The 19,401-nt window shown below is 65.4% G+C and overlaps 1 protein-coding gene across 11 annotated transcripts in view; it reads left to right on the top strand.

Annotated features, from left to right (window-relative positions):
• Positions 1–19,401, top strand: part of CEP250 (centrosomal protein 250) — a 297,988-nt gene that overhangs the window by 123,827 nt on the left and 154,760 nt on the right. For 6 of the 11 annotated variants that reach the window (XM_074970429.1, XM_074970431.1, XM_074970426.1 and 3 more), the window contains exons 29-33: positions 4,862–4,969; positions 5,305–5,460; positions 16,102–16,197; positions 16,334–16,381; positions 17,023–18,116. In XM_074970429.1, coding sequence (XP_074826530.1) covers positions 4,862–4,969; positions 5,305–5,460; positions 16,102–16,197; positions 16,334–16,381; positions 17,023–17,316 — 702 coding nt within the window. In that variant the 3' untranslated portion in view covers positions 17,317–18,116. Of the gene's footprint in view, positions 1–4,861; positions 4,971–5,304; positions 5,461–16,101; positions 16,198–16,333; positions 16,382–17,022; positions 18,117–19,401 lie in introns of those variants that run through there. The other 5 variants (XM_074970437.1, XM_074970436.1, XM_074970433.1 and 2 more) reach the window with 4 other exon arrangements.

The raw sequence follows: 19,401 nt of genomic DNA, 5'->3' as shown, positions 1-19,401 counted from the left end.
GCAGCAAATGGGAAACTGTGGCACCCACGATTCTCATCCAAAGCACTAGGAGAAATTGGATAGACCCATACCTTCCCAGTTACCTGGGCTAGGGAACCTATTGGTCTGTGTTTCCTGGGCCTCCTGGTGCACGTGTACCTGCTCTGTGTTCTCAGCACCATAAACTTTTGGCAGTTGGTGCGTTGTTCATCCTCTGCCACCCAGTTTTGACTCAGTGCAGCAGAACCATTCCATCTGCCTCAGAGCTGATATTGCCCTTAACACTGAAGATGTGGAAAGGATTTCATAACCCTCCTGGAGGTATTCCAGGAAATATTAAATCTGGCACAAGAACAACCCAGAGTTTCCCAAAGAACAAAGCCTCAAAACAGAAGCTTGGATCAGCCAGAAACACTACATGCCAGTATTAGATGAGAGTTCTGCCAGTGCAGACCTAGCCCCATCCACTGATCCCAGTCAGGTGGCTTCACCACTGACATGTCCTGCACCTTCACCATGAAGGCCAGAGACCCCAAAGTTCATGTGATGCTTCTTGGAGTGCCCAGGACTGAGTCACCTTGTTATCCTCCTGCCTGTAATGAGAGAGAGACTTGCTGATGCTTAACTGTGCTCCCTGACACTACCAGTTTGCTAACCACCCAGTGTACTCAGGGCTCTGCTAGCACTCACTCTGCTTTGCAGGTTAACAGTAGGTTCACCCCCAGTCCCTGAGCCCCTCCTGTAGTATCCAGCCCCGTCACTGGATGGGGGGAGGGTTAGCTCAGTGGTTTGAGCATTGGCCTCTAAACCCAGGGTTGTGAGTTCAGTCCTTGAGGGGGCCATTTAAGGTTCTGGGGGAAAAAAATTGGGGATTGGTCCTGCTTTGAGCAGTGGGTTGGACTAGATGATCTCCTGAGGTCCCTTCCAACCCTGATATTCTATGATTCTATGACGCTATGAGAGTTGCTCTCCCCAAAGGAATAGTATACACAACACTTGACTGGTACAACTCAGGTTCAGGTCTTTGATATCATCACAGAACTGAGATATATTTAGAGTGAGAACAATCACAAGTTTATCATCACATGCTAAGATTTCAGAGATAGTGAGTAGTACATATAAAACAAAAGTTTAACATGCTTCCTAGAGATAAAATTTAACAGACTAAGCCAGTGGTTCTCAACTGTGGTCCACCGCTTGTTCAGGGAAAGCCCCTGGCATGCTGGGCTGGTTTGTTTACCTGCCATGTCCGCAGGTTTGGCTGATCGCGGCTCCCACTAACCGCGGTTCTCCGCTCCAGGCCAATGCGGGCTGCGGGAAGCGATGCGGGCCGAGGGATGTGCTGGCCACCCTTCCTGCAGCCCCCATTGGCCTGGAGCAGTGAACCGCAGGCAGTAGGAGCTGCGATCGGCCAAACCTGTGGACGCGGCAGGTAAACAAACTGGCCCGGCGCGCCAGGGACTTTCCTTGGACAAACAGTGGACCACAGTTGAGAACCACTGGGCTAAGCCCTTGTCTAAAGTAGTTTTATTTCACCTAAAGCAATCTCCCAATATGTCCAGCCAATCTTGTTGGGAATCCTTTTTCATGAATGCAAAAAAGCATTGTCCTTTTTTCTTCCTCAGTGAAGGATAACAAAATGTCTTTTTTCTTCTCCTTATACTCTCCAAAACTCATTGTTTTGTCCCCAGAGTCAGGACAACCTCCCTACCCCCTCCCTGATGTGCTGGCTCCATGCTGTCTTCACATCCTGATGATGACATCATATGCAAATAGGTTTCCATTATGTTGGCTTATAATGCTTGTTTTACATGTGAACCAAGGCAGACTGATGAATATACATCCTGTGTCTGGTGAAAACCTGCTTGTCAACCCTGCTTTGATTTAGACTTTATTTTCCTGTACATCTTTACAACTTAAATATCATCTGTACATATATCTCACAAAGATTATGAGGATCGGTATGACATAAGCTTTTATTAGGGACCTCACATGACCCTGTTTGGTCATACTATGAAAGCATTGTGAGTTTGTCAGGTCTAATAGGAGTTTCTGTTGTAGAACAGTGAACCCAGCACCAGCTGGCATTGAGATATTCTCAGGTCATAGTTACTTGCAATCAGTGTGCCTCAATGCTTGCAATCAGTGTGTTCCAGGGACCTCCAGTCCACTCAATGAGAACACAAGAATGACCATACTGGGTCAGACCAAAGGTACACGTAGCCCAGGATCCTGTCTTCTGACAGTGGCCAATGCCAGGTGCCCCAGAGGGAATTAACAGAACAGGTAATGAAGTGATCCATCCCGTCGCCCATTCCCAGCTTCTGACAGACAGAGGCTAGGGACACCATCCCTGCCCATCCTGGCTAATAGCCACTGATGGACCTATCCTTCATGCGTTTATCTAGTTCTTTTTTTAACCCTGTTATAGTCTTGGCCTTCACAACATCCTCTGGCAAAGAGTTCCACAGGTTGACGGCGTTGTGTGAAGAAAAACTTCCTTGTGTTTGTTTTAAACCTGCTGTGTATTAATTTCATTTGGTGATACCTAGTTCTTGTGTTTTGAGAAAGAGTAAATAATACTTCCTTATCTACTTTCTCCACACCAGTCATGATTTTGTAGACCTCTATCATAACCCCCCTTAGTCATCTCTTTTCCAAGTTGAAAAGTCCCAGTCTTATTAATCTCTCCTCATACAGAAGCAGTTCCATACCCTAATCATTTTTGTTGCCCTTTTCTGAACCTTTTCCAATTCCAGTATATCTTTTTTGAGATGGGGCGACCACATCTGCACACAGTATTCAAGATGTGGGCGTACCATGGATTTATATGGAGGCAATGAGGCAGAACCTCTGCCCAAAATGATAAGGCAAGAGGTGCCAACATGGCCTTGCCATAGGCAGCTCCATTGCTGGATTCGCCCTTTCTGTGTTCGTGGGGAAATTCTGGGTAGCAGTATATGCTTGGCCCAGTCACTCCTGGTGCTCTGAGAGTCCTGCCTTGAGGACTGCCTTTTCATTCTGCCTCCTCAGGCTACGTGCTCTTGCTGCCTTGCAGCATTCTTTGTGCTGAGCTCTGATAGGTGGTGCTCCTGGCACAGAAAACTCTGGCTTCATCAGTGCTGACTCCCCCCTACCCCCTGACACCTTTGCTGGTGGCTGCGGTGCAGCCAGTGTCAGTGCTTTGAGAGGCTCTGTCTTCCCTTCATGATCTAGACAGTTTGGCCAGGGCTGGCTGAGGTCAGTGCGAAGAGGAGCCGGGTGATACAATATCTCCTGTGGAGGAGCTCCAGGACTGCAAGCTGATGGGAGGATCTAACCTTACCCATGTGTTTGTAAAAGCTGGTGCAGACAGCAGAGTCTGAGCTGAAACCAGTACATGAATTAGTAATTACTTGGGCTAGGAAATCCTGTCAATAGGGCTGCAGCACCTTTGCTCCTTGCTGTGGGCTGGCTGGCAGAGACTGTGTGGCATATCCCCTCAAGCTGCTGCCCAGTCTCAACTGAAGTACCAGAAAAAGTATGTCCATTTTTCCTCCGAGAGTGAGGTGGTGGAGGTGGCTATGAGTAGGCTGGCAATACACACCGTGCTGCCCCACTGCACAGCAATGGCACTGAGATCCATTGGGCTGAAGGGTGTACCTCACTGGCTGTGACCCTTCACGTTCAGGACTAACAGACCTTCATGGCTCTGCTGTCAAGGATCAGACCACCTAGGACCACCTGCTGGCCTGCTCCCTGGCTAACTGCGCTGCTAGGCAGCCAGTGGGTCCATGTAGTGTGGTGGCAGTCATCCCTCCCTCTCTGGGTCGGAGGGAGGCCACACTGCCTCACTACATCACTGGGTTCCTGCCTAATATGAAGGGAATTAGTGAATCAGGTGCTAGTGCCTAGACCCGCTCAGCAGGGCAGAGCACCAAACAGTCTGGGCCTTGGGCCCTCAGACAGGACAGAGCAAGCCAGCAATCTGTCGGCTGTGCCCTCAGGCAGGGCAGAGCTAACAGGCAAACACGGGCTGTTCAGCCTAAAGTGGAGAGGCTGCCACCCCAGGGATGGAGTTGGCAGCAGGGGGTAGTGTTGCGGTTTAATGACAAGACAGCACAAAGCTTTAAGCAAGCAAGCAAGCTGGTTTGCCAACGGGCTTTTGCCTGTTAGCTTTTTTTTTATTTATTTATTTATTTATTTATTGTGTATTATATTTTTCAATAGATAAAAGGAATACATTAGCTTTGTTTAACATTTTTATTTACCAATTTTTATTTACCGCATTCCTTGCTCTTGGGCCTTGAGCCCAGTTTTGGGAGGCTTCCCACGGTTTATGTCATCTGGGCGAGATTCCAAGGTTCATGCCCTTGGATGGAGCAGTGTGTGCACTGCTCCTACACAACACTCCGGGTGTGCCCTGAATGTTGCCAGGTGCATGAACCTTGTATGAACCTTGTATGAATCCCACCCTACTCCACCAGGTCCCAGCCCAGGGCCCTAACAGTGGCGGCGTGTTCTGCCACTGGGTCAGTCTGGATCCAGCTGAAACATGTGGACACCAGCGCTGACAGCAATAACCAGACTAAACTGTGGCTTCCCTGGGCTGCTTCCTAACACAGTTCGGACTGGGGCTCCATTGTCCTGGGGTCCTCTGCCTCATTGGGGTATTCAGCCACTGGCAGTCCCACCAGCTCCTCTGCGGACTCAGTCTCCTCCGTGGTCATGGCGCTGCCCAGCTTGGCAGCAGAGTCAGAGGCCTGCAGCGAGCAAGATATGTCTGCCTCAGCGAGCAAGATATGTCTGCCTCACTGGGAACAGCAGTGAGTGCCCTCTCCAGCCGGGGGCACTGCAACCCTAACTTCCAGAGGATGATCTGTGCTGTTTGTCACTCCTACAGGAGCAGCTTGCTTCAGCTCTCAGAGACCTAGAGGAGAGGGTTCCAAACAAGGCTCTGAATGGAGATGTGGATCTGCTGCTTAGAGAGGAGAGAGCAGGGAAACGGCAGGTGAGGGAGGGGAGAGTGGGCAGGGCACGTGTACGCATGAGAGAGGAGAAGTAAGAAGTGTGTATCTGGCCTGGATTAATTCTGCCCTGGTCCTAAATCACCAGTGGTGGATGTGCTGGAGGGTGGCCCCTGAGCCCTGTGGGGTGCTGGTGCCTATGCTTTGGGAGCAGAGGGAGCGACTGATGAGCATTCCCCATCAGGCACAATGTGCTTCTCTGTAGGCCTCCCTAGCCAGCTTTGTACAGATTCCCCGCTCTGAGCATTTGGGGCAGCATGACTGCTGCCATACCCATATGGCACAGGCTCACCGAGACTCTTCTCTGTACATCCCACAGGCCATGAGAGAAGATGAGGAGCAGTTGGCAGCAGGGGTAGAGAGGAGACTCCTGCAGCAGCGGCTGGAACGTCTGCAGCGAGCTGTCGCAAGGCTGGAACACGACAAAACTGAGCTGGAGCAGCTCAACACCCAACTCAGGAGGACTCTAGAGCAGGTGAGCCAAGTTCCTAGCGCCCCCCAGCTCCCTTTGGCACTCTGGGATGACAGCACCCCTGTGTGCTCTGGCACTGCCTGCCCACCCCCACACACTCCAGCACTGCCAGTCCCCGCCCTTCAGCACTGCCCATCCAGGCTCTCCAGCACCGCCTGCCCACGCCCTGCGGCACCGCCCGCTCTCCAGCACCGCTCGCCCATGCCCTGCGGCACCGCCCGCTCTCCAGCACGCCCGCCCATGCCCTGCGGCACCGCCCGCTCTCCAGCACCGCCCGCTCTCCAGCACTCCAGCACCGCCCGCCCATGCCCTGCGGCACCGCCCGCTCTCCAGCACGCCCGCCCATGCCCTGCGGCACCGCCCGCTCTCCAGCACCGCCCGCCCACGCCCTGCGCACCGCCCGCTCTCCAGCACTGCCCGCCCACGCCCTGCGCACCGCCCGCTCTCCAGCACCGGCCGCCCACGCCCTGCGGCACCGCCCGCTCTCCAGCACCGCCTGCTCTCCAGCACCGGCCGCCCACGCCCTGCGGCACCGCCCGCTCTCCAGCACCGCCCGCCCACGCCCTGCGGCACCGCCCGCTCTCCAGCACCGCCCGCCCACGCCCTGCGGCACCGCCCGCTCTCCAGCACCGCCCGCTCTCCAGCACCGCTCGCCCATGCCCTGCGGCACCGCCCGCTCTCCAGCACGCCCGCCCACGCCCTGCGGCACCGCCCGCTCTCCAGCACCGCTCGCCCATGCCCTGCGGCACCGCCCGCTCTCCAGCACGCCCGCCCATGCCCTGCGGCACCGCCCGCTCTCCAGCACCGCCCGCTCTCCAGCACTCCAGCACCGCCCGCCCATGCCCTGCGGCACCGCCCGCTCTCCAGCACGCCCGCCCATGCCCTGCGGCACCGCCCGCTCTCCAGCACCGCCCACCCACGCCCTGCGGCACCGCCCGCTCTCCAGCACTCCAGCACCGCCCACCCACGCCCTGTGGCACCGCCCGCTCTCCAGCACCGCCCGCCCACGCCCTGCGGCACCGCCCGCTCTCCAGCACGGCCCGCCCACGCCCTGCGCACCGCCCGCTCTCCAGCACCGCCCGCCCACGCCCTGCGCACCGCCCGCTCTCCAGCACTGCCCGCCCACGCCCTGCGCACCGCCCGCTCTCCAGCACCGGCCGCCCACGCCCTGCGGCACCGCCCGCTCTCCAGCACCGCCTGCTCTCCCGCACGGCCCGCCCACGCCCTGCGCACCGCCCGCTCTCCAGCTCCGCCTGCCCACGCCCTGCGCACCGCCAGCTCTCCAGCACCGCCCGCTCTCCAGCACCGCCCGCCCACGCCCTGCGGCACCGCCCGCTCTCCAGCACTGCCTGCCCACGCCCTGCGCACCGCCCGCTCTCCAGCACTGCCTGCCCACGCCCTGCGCACCGCCCGCTCTCCAGCACCGCCTGCCCACGCCCTGCGCACCGCCTGCCCACGCCCTGCGCACCGCCCGCTCTCCAGCACCGCCCGCCCACGCCCTGCGGCACTGCCCGCTCTCCAGCACTACAGCACCGCCCGCCCACGCCCTGCGGCACCGCCCGCTCTCCAGCACCGCCCGCCCACGCCCTGCGGCACTGCCCGCTCTCCAGCACCGCCCGCCCACGCCCTGCGGCACCGCCCGCTCTCCAGCACCGCACACCCTGCGCACTGCACGCTCTCCAGCACTGCCTGCCCACGCCCTGCGCACCGCCCGCTCTCCAGTACCGCCTGCCCATGCCCTGCGCACCGCCCGCCCACGCCCTGCAGCACCGCCCGCTCTCCAGCACTGCCTGCCCATGCCCTGCGCACCGCCCGCCCATACCCTGCGGCACCGCCCGCTCTCCAGCACCGCCCGCCCACGCCCTGCGGCACCGCCCGCTCTCCAGCACGCCCGCCCATGCCCTGCAGCACCGCCCGCTCTCCAGCACCGCCCGCTCTCCAGCACTCCAGCACCGCCCGCCCATGCCCTGCGGCACCGCCCGCTCTCCAGCACGCCCGCCCATGCCCTGCGGCACCGCCCGCTCTCCAGCACCGCCCGCCCACGCCCTGCGCACCGCCCGCTCTCCAGCACTGCCCGCCCACGCCCTGCGCACCGCCCGCTCTCCAGCACCGGCCGCCCACGCCCTGCGGCACCGCCCGCTCTCCAGCACCGCCTGCTCTCCAGCACGGCCCGCCCACGCCCTGCGCACCGCCCGCTCTCCAGCACCGCCCGCCCACGCCCTGCGGCACCGCCCGCTCTCCAGCACCGCCCGCCCACGCCCTGCGGCACCGCCCGCTCTCCAGCACCGCCCGCTCTCCAGCACCGCTCGCCCATGCCCTGCGGCACCGCCCGCTCTCCAGCACGCCCGCCCACGCCCTGCGGCACCGCCCGCTCTCCAGCACCGCTCGCCCATGCCCTGCGGCACCGCCCGCTCTCCAGCACGCCCGCCCATGCCCTGCGGCACCGCCCGCTCTCCAGCACCGCCCGCTCTCCAGCACTCCAGCACCGCCCGCCCATGCCCTGCGGCACCGCCCGCTCTCCAGCACGCCCGCCCATGCCCTGCGGCACCGCCCGCTCTCCAGCACGCCCGCCCACGCCCTGCGCACCGCCCGCTCTCCAGCACCGCCCGCCCACGCCCTGCGCACCGCCCACTCTCCAGCACTCCAGCACTGCCCGCCCACGCCCTGCGCACCGCCCGCTCTCCAGCACCGGCCGCCCACGCCCTGCGGCACCGCCCGCTCTCCAGCACCGCCTGCTCTCCCGCACGGCCCGCCCACGCCCTGCGCACCGCCCGCTCTCCAGCACCGCCCGCCCACGCCCTGCGTCACCGCCCGCTCTCCAGCACCGCCCGCTCTCCAGCACGGCCCGCCCACGCCCTGCGCACCGCCCGCTCTCCAGCTCCGCCTGCCCACGCCCTGCGCACCGCCAGCTCTCCAGCACCGCCCGCTCTCCAGTACCGCCCGCCCACGCCCTGCGGCACCGCCCGCTCTCCAGCACTGCCTGCCCACGCCCTGCGCACCGCCCGCTCTCCAGCACTGCCTGCCCACGCCCTGCGCACCGCCCGCTCTCCAGCACCGCCTGCCCACGCCCTGCGCACCGCCTGCCCACGCCCTGCGCACCGCCCGTTCTCCAGCACCGCCCGCCCACGCCCTGCGGCACTGCCCGCTCTCCAGCACTACAGCACCGCCCGCCCACGCCCTGCGGCACCGCCCGCTCTCCAGCACCGCCCGCCCACGCCCTGCGGCACTGCCCGCTCTCCAGCACCGCCCGCCCACGCCCTGCGGCACCGCCCGCTCTCCAGCACCGCACACCCTGCGCACCGCACGCTCTCCAGCACTGCCTGCCCACGCCCTGCGCACCGCCCGCTCTCCAGTACCGCCTGCCCATGCCCTGCGCACCGCCCGCCCACGCCCTGCAGCACCGCCCGCTCTCCAGCACTGCCTGCCCATGCCCTGCGCACCGCCCGCCCATACCCTGCGGCACCGCCCGCTCTCCAGCACCGCCCGCCCACGCCCTGCGTACCGCCCGCTCTCCAGCACCGCCCACCCACGCCCTGCGTACCGCCCGCTCTCCAGCACCACCCGCCCACACCCTGCGCACCGCCCGCTCTCCAGCACCTCCTGCCCACGCCCTGCGCACCGCCTGCTCTCCAGCACTGCCTGCCCACGCTCTGCGGCACCGCCCGCTCTCCAGCACCGCCTGCCCACGCCCTGCGCACCACACACGCCCTGCGCACCGCCCGCCCACGCCCTGGGGCACCGCCCGCTCTCCAGCACCGCCCGCCCACGCCCTGCGCACCGCCCGCTCTCCAGCACCGCCCACTCCCCAGCACCAACCGCCCACGCCCTGCGGCACCGCCCGCTCTCCAGCACCGCCCGCTCTCCAGCACTCCAGCACCGCTCGCCCATGCCCTGCGGCACCGCCCGCTCTCCAGCACGCCTGCCCATGCCCTGCGGCACCGCCCGCTCTCCAGCACTCCAGCACCGCCCACCCATGCCCTGCGGCACCGCCCGCTCTCCAGCACGCCCGCCCATGCCCTGCGGCACCGCCCGCTCTCCAGCACGCCCGCCCATGCCCTGCGGCACCGCCCGCTCTCCAGCACCGCCCACCCACGCCCTGCGGCACCGCCCACTCTCCAGCTCTCCAGCACCGCCCACCCACGCCCTGTGGCACCGCCCGCTCTCCAGCACCGCCCGCCCACGCCCTGCGGCACCGCCCGCTCTCCAGCACCGCCCGCTCTCCAGCACCGCCCGCCCACGCCCTGCGCACCGCCAGCTCTCCAGCACCGCCCGCCCACGCCCTGCGGCACCGCCCGCTCTCCAGCACTGCCTGCCCACGCCCTGCGCACCGCCCGCTCTCCAGCACCGCCTGCCCACGCCCTGCGCACCGCCTGCCCACGCCCTGCGCACCGCCCGCTCTCCAGCACCGCCCGCCCACACCCTGCGGCACTGCCCGCTCTCCAGCACTACAGCACCGCCCGCTCTCCAGCACCGCCTGCCCACGCTCTGCGGCCCCGCCCGCTCTCCAGCACCGCCTGCCCACGCCCTGCGCACCGCACACGCCCTGCGCACCGCCCGCCCACGCCCTGGGGCTCCGCCCGCTCTCCAGCACCGCCCGCCCACGCCCTGCGCACCGCCCGCTCTCCAGCACCGCCCACTCCCCAGCACCAACCGCCCACGCCCTGCGGCACCGCCCGCTCTCCAGCACCGCCCGCTCTCCAGCACTCCAGCACCGCTCGCCCATGCCCTGCGGCACCGCCCGCTCTCCAGCACGCCTGCCCGTGCCCTGCGGCACCGCCCGCTCTCCAGCACTCCAGCACCGCCCGCCCATGCCCTGCGGCACCGCCCGCTCTCCAGCACGCCCGCCCATGCCCTGCGGCACCGCCCGCTCTCCAGCACCGCCCACCCACGCCCTGCGGCACCGCCCACTCTCCAGCTCTCCAGCACCGCCCACCCACGCCCTGTGGCACCGCCCGCTCTCCAGCACCGCCCGCCCACGCCCTGCGGCACCGCCCGCTCTCCAGCACCGCCCGCTCTCCAGCACCGCCCGCCCACGCCCTGCGCACCGCCAGCTCTCCAGCACCGCCCGCCCACGCCCTGCGGCACCGCCCGCTCTCCAGCACTGCCTGCCCACGCCCTGCGGCACCGCCCGCTCTCCAGCACCGCCTGCCCACGCCCTGCGCACCGCCCGCTCTCCAGCACCGCCCGCCCACACCCTGCGGCACTGCCCGCTCTCCAGCACTACAGCACCGCCCGCCCACGCCCTGCGGCACCGCCCGCTCTCCAGCACCGCCCGCCCACGCCCTGCGGCACCGCCCGCTCTCCAGCACTGCCCGCCCACGCCCTGCGGCACCGCCCGCTCTCCAGCACCGCACGCCCTGCGCACTGCACGCTCTCCAGCACTGCCTGCCCACGCCCTGCGCACCGCCCGCTCTCCAGTACCGCCCGCCCACGCCCTGCGCACCGCCCGCCCACGCCCTGCAGCACCGCCCGCTCTCCAGCACTGCCTGCCCATGCCCTGCGCACCGCCCGCCCATACCCTGCAGCACCGCCCGCCCACGCCCTGCGTACCGCCCGCTCTCCAGCACCGCCCGCCCACGCCCTGCGTACCGCCCGCTCTCCAGCACCACCCGCCCACGCCCTGCGGCACCGCCCGCTCTCCAGCACCGCTCGCCCATGCCCTGCGGCACCGCCCGCTCTCCAGCACGCCCGCCCATGCCCTGCGGCACCGCCCGCTCTCCAGCACCGCCCGCTCTCCAGCACTCCAGCACCGCCCGCCCATGCCCTGCGGCACCGCCCGCTCTCCAGCACGCCCGCCCATGCCCTGCGGCACCGCCCGCTCTCCAGCACGCCCGCCCATGCCCTGCGGCACCGCCCGCTCTCCAGCACCGCCCACCCACGCCCTGCGCACCGCCCACTCTCCAGCACTCCAGCACCGCCCACCCACGCCCTGTGGCACCGCCCGCTCTCCAGCACCGCCCGCCCACGCCCTGCGGCACCGCCCGCTCTCCAGCACCGCCCGCCCACGCCCTGCGCACCGCCCGCTCTCCAGCACCGCCCGCCCACGCCCTGCGCACCGCCCGCTCTCCAGCACTGCCCGCCCACGCCCTGCGCACCGCCCGCTCTCCAGCACCACCCGCCCACGCCCTGCGGCACCGCCCGCTCTCCAGCACCGCTCGCCCATGCCCTGCGGCACCGCCCGCTCTCCAGCACGCCCGCCCATGCCCTGCGGCACCGCCCGCTCTCCAGCACCGCCCGCTCTCCAGCACTCCAGCACCGCCCGCCCATGCCCTGCGGCACCGCCCGCTCTCCAGCACGCCCGCCGATGCCCTGCGGCACCGCCCGCTCTCCAGCACGCCCGCCCATGCCCTGCGGCACCGCCCGCTCTCCAGCACCGCCCACCCACGCCCTGCGCACCGCCCACTCTCCAGCACTCCAGCACCGCCCACCCACGCCCTGTGGCACCGCCCGCTCTCCAGCACCGCCCGCCCACGCCCTGCGGCACCGCCCGCTCTCCAGCACCGCCCGCCCACGCCCTGCGCACCGCCCGCTCTCCAGCACCGCCCGCCCACGCCCTGCGCACCGCCCGCTCTCCAGCACTGCCCGCCCACGCCCTGCGCACCGCCCGCTCTCCAGCACCGGCCGCCCACGCCCTGCGGCACCGCCCGCTCTCCAGCACCGCCTGCTCTCCCGCACGGCCCGCCCACGCCCTGCGCACCGCCCGCTCTCCAGCACCGCCCGCCCACGCCCTGCGTCACCGCCCGCTCTCCAGCACCGCCCGCTCTCCAGCACGGCCCGCCCACGCCCTGCGCACCGCCCGCTCTCCAGCTCCGCCTGCCCACGCCCTGCGCACCGCCAGCTCTCCAGCACCGCCCGCTCTCCAGCACCGCCCGCCCACGCCCTGCGGCACCGCCCGCTCTCCAGCACTGCCTGCCCACGCCCTGCGCACCGCCCGCTCTCCAGCACTGCCTGCCCACGCCCTGCGCACCGCCCGCTCTCCAGCACCGCCTGCCCACGCCCTGCGCACCGCCTGCCCACGCCCTGCGCACCGCCCGTTCTCCAGCACCGCCCGCCCACGCCCTGCGGCACTGCCCGCTCTCCAGCACTACAGCACCGCCCGCCCACGCCCTGCGGCACCGCCCGCTCTCCAGCACCGCCCGCCCACGCCCTGCGGCACTGCCCGCTCTCCAGCACCGCCCGCCCACGCCCTGCGGCACCGCCCGCTCTCCAGCACCGCACACCCTGCGCACCGCACGCTCTCCAGCACTGCCTGCCCACGCCCTGCGCACCGCCCGCTCTCCAGTACCGCCTGCCCATGCCCTGCGCACCGCCCGCCCACGCCCTGCAGCACCGCCCGCTCTCCAGCACTGCCTGCCCATGCCCTGCGCACCGCCCGCCCATACCCTGCGGCACCGCCCGCTCTCCAGCTCGCCCGCCCACGCCCTGCGTACCGCCCGCTCTCCAGCACCGCCCACCCACGCCCTGCGTACCGCCCGCTCTCCAGCACCACCCGCCCACACCCTGCGCACCGCCCGCTCTCCAGCACCTCCTGCCCACGCCCTGCGCACCGCCTGCTCTCCAGCACTGCCTGCCCACGCTCTGCGGCACCGCCCGCTCTCCAGCACCGCCTGCCCACGCCCTGCGCACCACACACGCCCTGCGCACCGCCCGCCCACGCCCTGGGGCACCGCCCGCTCTCCAGCACGGCCCGCCCACGCCCTGCGCACCGCCCGCTCTCCAGCACCGCCCACTCCCCAGCACCAACCGCCCACGCCCTGCGGCACCGCCCGCTCTCCAGCACCGCCCGCTCTCCAGCACTCCAGCACCGCTCGCCCATGCCCTGCGGCACCGCCCGCTCTCCAGCACGCCTGCCCATGCCCTGCGGCACCGCCCGCTCTCCAGCACTCCAGCACCGCCCGCCCATGCCCTGCGGCACCGCCCGCTCTCCAGCACGCCCGCCCATGCCCTGCGGCACCGCCCGCTCTCCAGCACCGCCCACCCACGCCCTGCGGCACCGCCCACTCTCCAGCTCTCCAGCACCGCCCACCCACGCCCTGTGGCACCGCCCGCTCTCCAGCACCGCCCGCCCACGCCCTGCGGCACCGCCCGCTCTCCAGCACCGCCCGCTCTCCAGCACCGCCCGCCCACGCCCTGCGCACCGCCAGCTCTCCAGCACCGCCCGCCCACGCCCTGCGGCACCGCCCGCTCTCCAGCACTGCCTGCCCACGCCCTGCGCACCGCCCGCTCTCCAGCACCGCCTGCCCACGCCCTGCGCACCGCCTGCCCACGCCCTGCGCACCGCCCGCTCTCCAGCACCGCCCGCCCACACCCTGCGGCACTGCCCGCTCTCCAGCACTACAGCACCGCCCGCTCTCCAGCACCGCCTGCCCACGCTCTGCGGCCCCGCCCGCTCTCCAGCACCGCCTGCCCACGCCCTGCGCACCGCACACGCCCTGCGCACCGCCCGCCCACGCCCTGGGGCTCCGCCCGCTCTCCAGCACTGCCCGCCCACGCCCTGCGCACCGCCCGCTCTCCAGCACCGCCCACTCCCCAGCACCAACCGCCCACGCCCTGCGGCACCGCCCGCTCTCCAGCACCGCCCGCTCTCCAGCACTCCAGCACCGCTCGCCCATGCCCTGCGGCACCGCCCGCTCTCCAGCACGCCTGCCCATGCCCTGCGGCACCGCCCGCTCTCCAGCACTCCAGCACCGCCCGCCCATGCCCTGCGGCACCGCCCGCTCTCCAGCACGCCCGCCCATGCCCTGCGGCACCGCCCGCTCTCCAGCACCGCCCACCCACGCCCTGCGGCACCGCCCACTCTCCAGCTCTCCAGCACCGCCCACCCACGCCCTGTGGCACCGCCCGCTCTCCAGCACCGCCCGCCCACGCCCTGCGGCACCGCCCGCTCTCCAGCACCGCCCGCTCTCCAGCACCGCCCGCCCACGCCCTGCGCACCGCCAGCTCTCCAGCACCGCCCGCCCACGCCCTGCGGCACCGCCCGCTCTCCAGCACTGCCTGCCCACGCCCTGCGCACCGCCCGCTCTCCAGCACCGCCTGCCCACGCCCTGCGCACCGCCTGCCCACGCCCTGCGCACCGCCCGCTCTCCAGCACCGCCCGCCCACACCCTGCGGCACTGCCCGCTCTCCAGCACTACAGCACCGCCCGCCCACGCCCTGCGGCACCGCCCGCTCTCCAGCACCGCCCGCCCACGCCCTGCGGCACCGCCCGCTCTCCAGCACTGCCCGCCCACGCCCTGCGCACTGCACGCTCTCCAGCACTGCCTGCCCACGCCCTGCGCACCGCCCGCTCTCCAGTACCGCCCGCCCACGCCCTGCGCACCGCCCGCCCACGCCCTGCAGCACCGCCCGCTCTCCAGCACTGCCTGCCCATGCCCTGCGCACCGCCCGCCCATACCCTGCAGCACCGCCCGCCCACGCCCTGCGTACCGCCCGCTCTCCAGCACCGCCCGCCCACGCCCTGCGTACCGCCCGCTCTCCAGCACCACCCGCCCACGCCCTGCGCACCGCCCGCTCTCCAGCACCGCCTGCCCACGCTCTGCGGCCCCGCCCGCTCTCCAGCACCGCCTGCCCACGCCCTGCGCACCGCACACGCCCTGCGCACCGCCCGCCCACGCCCTGGGGCTCCGCCCGCTCTCCAGCACCGCCCGCCCACGCCCTGCGCACCGCCCGCTCTCCAGCACCGCCCACTCCCCAGCACCAACCGCCCACACCCTGCGGCACCGCCCACTCTCCAGCACCGCCCGCCCACGCCCTGCGGCACCGCCCACCCACGCCCTGCGGCACCGCCCGCCCACGCCCTGCGCACCGCCCGCTGTCCAGCACCGCCCGCTCCCCAGCACCGCCCGCCCACGCCCTGCGGCACCGCCCACTCTCCAGCACCGCCCGCCCACGCCCTGCTGCACCGCCCGCTCTCCAGCACCGCCCGCCCACGCCCTGCGGCACCGCCCGCTCTCCAGCACCGCCCGCTCCCCAGCACCGCCCGCCCACGCCCTGCGGCACCGCCCGTTCTCCAGCACCGCCCGCCCACGCCCTGCGCACCGCCCGCTCTCCAGCACCGCCCGCCCACGCCCTGCGCACCGCCCGCTCTCCAGCACCGCCCGCCCACGCCCTGCGCACCGCCCGCTCTCCAGCACCGCCTGCCCACGCCCTGCGCACCGCCCGCTCTCCAGCACCACCCGCCTACGCCCTGCGCACCGCCCGCTCTCCAGCACTCCAGCACCGCCTGCCCACGCCCTCTAGCATTGCCCACGCCCTCCAGCACTGCACTCTCATGCACTCCAGCACTGCTGGCCCACCCCTCATGCACTCCAGCACTGCCTGCCCATTGCACCCGCACACACTCACTCCACCATCAGCTGGTCTTTCCCCAGGGTGAAGCCCTTTCTGCCCTATTTCCTTCCCCCGCCACCACCTGGAGGTAAGTGCCTCTGAGTGAAGAATTCAGAGTAGCAGCCGTGTTAGTCTGTATCCGTAAAAAGAAAAGGAGGACTTGTGGCACCTTAGAGACTAACAAATTTATTTGAGCATAAGCTTTCGTGAGCTACAGCTCACTTCATCGGATGCACCTTCTCTGCCCACCTGGTAGCCCAGGTTATTAGCTCCCTGGCAGACTGCTGTGACCCTTTCTCTGTGTCCTGCGTGCAGGTGGAGCGTGAGCGGAAGAGGCTGAAGAGGGACCGTGCTGGCTTCTCACTGCCAGATGCCTGTGGACTTCCCGTGTCTGACTCTGGGCACAATAAGGTACCGACTTTAGGACAGGTCTGAACAGGGAGGGGAGCCTGAGCATGTGACCCTAGCAGAGTCCCACCTGCTCTGGTCTAGTCCTGCCCTAAGCAGACTGAGGACTAAAGGCCTTCTCTTTGCATTTTCTTCCCAGGAGGAGGCCCGGACTCTCTGTAGGCAACTCGCCGAGTTGCAGAAGCAGGTTAGGAGTAGAAAACCTCTCATCTAGATGGTCATATCTGCACCAGTGGGGCACAGCTGTGTGGAAACTCCTAGGAATGGAGGCCTGGGAGGGGCCTGATTCTGAGGGGGCTTGTAGCACTGGACCAGCCCTGGCTGTGAGGGGGCTGGTAGTGCTAGGGCCCAGGGCAGGTGAGGGAAGAAGCAGCTGTGATGGGATCTCAATGCCAGGCTGGGCAGAGCATTGAGAGCACTCATAGCACTGGAATCCCAGATCGAGTAATGTGTGGCTGTGATGGGGCTTGCAGTGCTGAGGCACCAGATGGGGGCACAGCTGGGAGGGGGTTGTAGCACTGGGGTGCTGAGCTGGGTGGGGTGTGGCTAGGAAGGGGTTTTAGCATTGGGGTGCCGAGGGGGTGTAGCATTGGTAGCACTGGGATGCCAGGCCGGGCAGGGGGCTGTGAGGAATCTGGTAGCACTGGGGCACTGGGTGAGGTGGGACATGGCTGTGAAGGGGCTGGTAGCCCTGGGGTGCCAGGTCGGGTGGGGCATGACTGTTGGAGAACTGATAGCACTGGGGTGGGATCTTGAGAGAAGCAGAATTCCCGGCAAGTCACTTCTTTTCTTTGGCCCCTTGAGCTCAGCCTGTTCCTCTTCCTTCAGGTGTCTCTTCTGCAAACACAGCTGGTGCTGGAGCGGAAGCACAAGCAGGACTACATCAAGTGCTGTGCAAAGACCAGCCAGGAGCTGTCGGGCCTACACCAGGAGCTCTCTCACTCCTTAGCAGCTGTGGCCAGGGAGCCCAAGGCTGCTGTTCTAGAAGCAGAAACGCGGAAGTTGGATGAATCCCTGAACCACAGCTTGGCCTTGGTGGCTCTAGGGTGGGATGGCCAATCTCCTGAGAAACACCCTCTGAGTTCCACTCCCAGAGCAGTCCAGCGGAATGAGTTGAGGTAGCAGGATCAGCATTCAGCAAATGGGTCACAGCCAGAGCAAGGTCCAACCCTATGTGTGGTTTGGCAATGCCATTTTCAAAGGTACCATGGACAATAGACTCTTGCCCACCTTGCAGAAGAGTCATACGTGGTAGTGAAAAAGGTGGTGATTGTCCCTTCAAGAGCCATCCCTTCCATTTTCATGGGCCAGACCTCCTCAGGGTCCACCCTGTCTGCTAACGTGGCCGTGACTTCTCGTAGCTCCATCCGAATACCAATCCTCAGGAACATTGAACCACATGGTTGGTTGTTGCACATGGGAGGATGGAACCAATAAGAACATGGGTATTCCCCCTTCTTCACAGCCTGTGTATCCTGGGGAATGTCCCTAGAGTGTGCAGAGACCTGCTGCAGGGAGTGAATTCAGGGGCGTGCGGTTGTGTCAAAGTTGAGACCTGGGGCAGGGTGGGCAATAGTGCTCATTATGGAAACACCATAGGCAGCAGTGTTCACCATGGAAACTTTCCAGCAGGACTGTGGTAGGGGATCAGAGGCTGGAGCTGGCCTGGGCAGGGCTCAGAGATTTGAGGTGAGCTGGATAAAGGCTCTCGGGTTGACTGGCAGCAGCAGATTGGTGGAATTGTCCTTTTCTGAAGCATGATTGCTGCCTGCCCCAGGAATGTTGCTGTTACAAGGTGCCCCCAGAGATTGCCCTCCTGCTGCTGGGAGAGCTGCTTCCAAATGACTTTGTACGGTTTCCCTTTTAGTGAGAGCTCCAGCGGGATCTGTATTTCAGCTTTTACAATAAAGTTATTACCTATGAAAGAGGGTTATTTTCCCTTGTTTCGTCTTTTCCCTCTATCAAAAACCTCCTTCCATGTGGCTCCAGTTCTAAAAATATACTTGGGGCTTCTCTTCCTGACCTGCACTTCAGTGCCAAGAGATGGGCGCTGTCCTGCAATGGACCTCTTCCTTGTGCAGTTTGCTTTGTGCCTCGCTGAGCTGTGAGGAAGCTGGGCAGAAGGGGACAGCCCCTGGAAATCTCTTCCCCCGCACGTTCCCTGTCCTGCTCCCCGCTGCAAGCCAGCTGTTTGGTGCCTGTGCTGCAGGAGGGAATACCACAAACTCAGCATGGGAAAAGGCAGCTAAGGCACCTCTGGAAAATAATCCAAAACACAGAGCTTCAAAAGCAGGTAGAGAGCTGGGGTGGAAATGGCAGATAGCGGCTGGAAACTGCCCAGATTCACTGGTGCAGTTTGTAGAAGCCCTGAGGAGCAGTGGCAGCAAGGTCTGGGCTCCACCTGAGAGTTACACCAGTATAACTATTGGCTGGGAGATGATGTTTACGAAGATAGGTATACTGATACAAGCCCTAGTGTGGGTATAATTATATTGATACAGCTATGGCCCTTCCTGTATGGGAACAGCTATGCAGCACCTTTATGCCAATATAACTGAGTGCACACACGGGGAGTGGCGTCTCTTGGTACCTAGTTACAGTGGTACAACACTCCCATGTAGCCAGGCCCTGGGGAAGACAGCTCAGCCCTGGAATCCTGTTCTGTTTGGAAGGTTTTTCATAACCCCTGGAGTGACAAGCTTAGTCTTTAAATGAACGCTTAGATTTGGTCAAAGATGATGGCTGTTGCCCTGTGGGAGAGTAGCGAGTTGGTGCATTTTCTTAAAGTGTTTGCATAGACTTGCATTTAACATTTATTTTGGTTTAATTTTATACACTTTCCTTTTATGTGCTTGGGAAGTAGTGGTTGTTAAAGCTTGCACTTCTAAACAGTTAAAAATGGAATTGGTATCACAAGCAAATTAACTCTAAAAAGCTTGGTAAAAATTCTGTTAACAACTCTTTTGCTAAAACAGAGCCCAGCAAGGGAAAGCAATTCACCTTCTCACAGAAGATTATGAGTGTCTATTCCAGCAGGTAGGTATTACATTTAGTATAAAATATTAGTAATGCAGCTCAAGTAAAAATGAATGTCTACACAACAATTGCAAAATTATAGCTTGTGTTATAAAAGACTTGGTCCCTATTACATTGTAAACACTCCTCATTAATCTGTGTATGAAATTTGAGTTACTAGAAACAAAAAAA

This window comes from Natator depressus, chromosome 13 (genome assembly GCF_965152275.1).
Source record: "Natator depressus isolate rNatDep1 chromosome 13, rNatDep2.hap1, whole genome shotgun sequence".
Taxonomy (NCBI): Eukaryota; Metazoa; Chordata; order Testudines; family Cheloniidae; genus Natator; species Natator depressus.
Note: the sequence above shows the minus strand (reverse complement) of the source record. Positions and strands in the feature narration are given on the sequence as shown.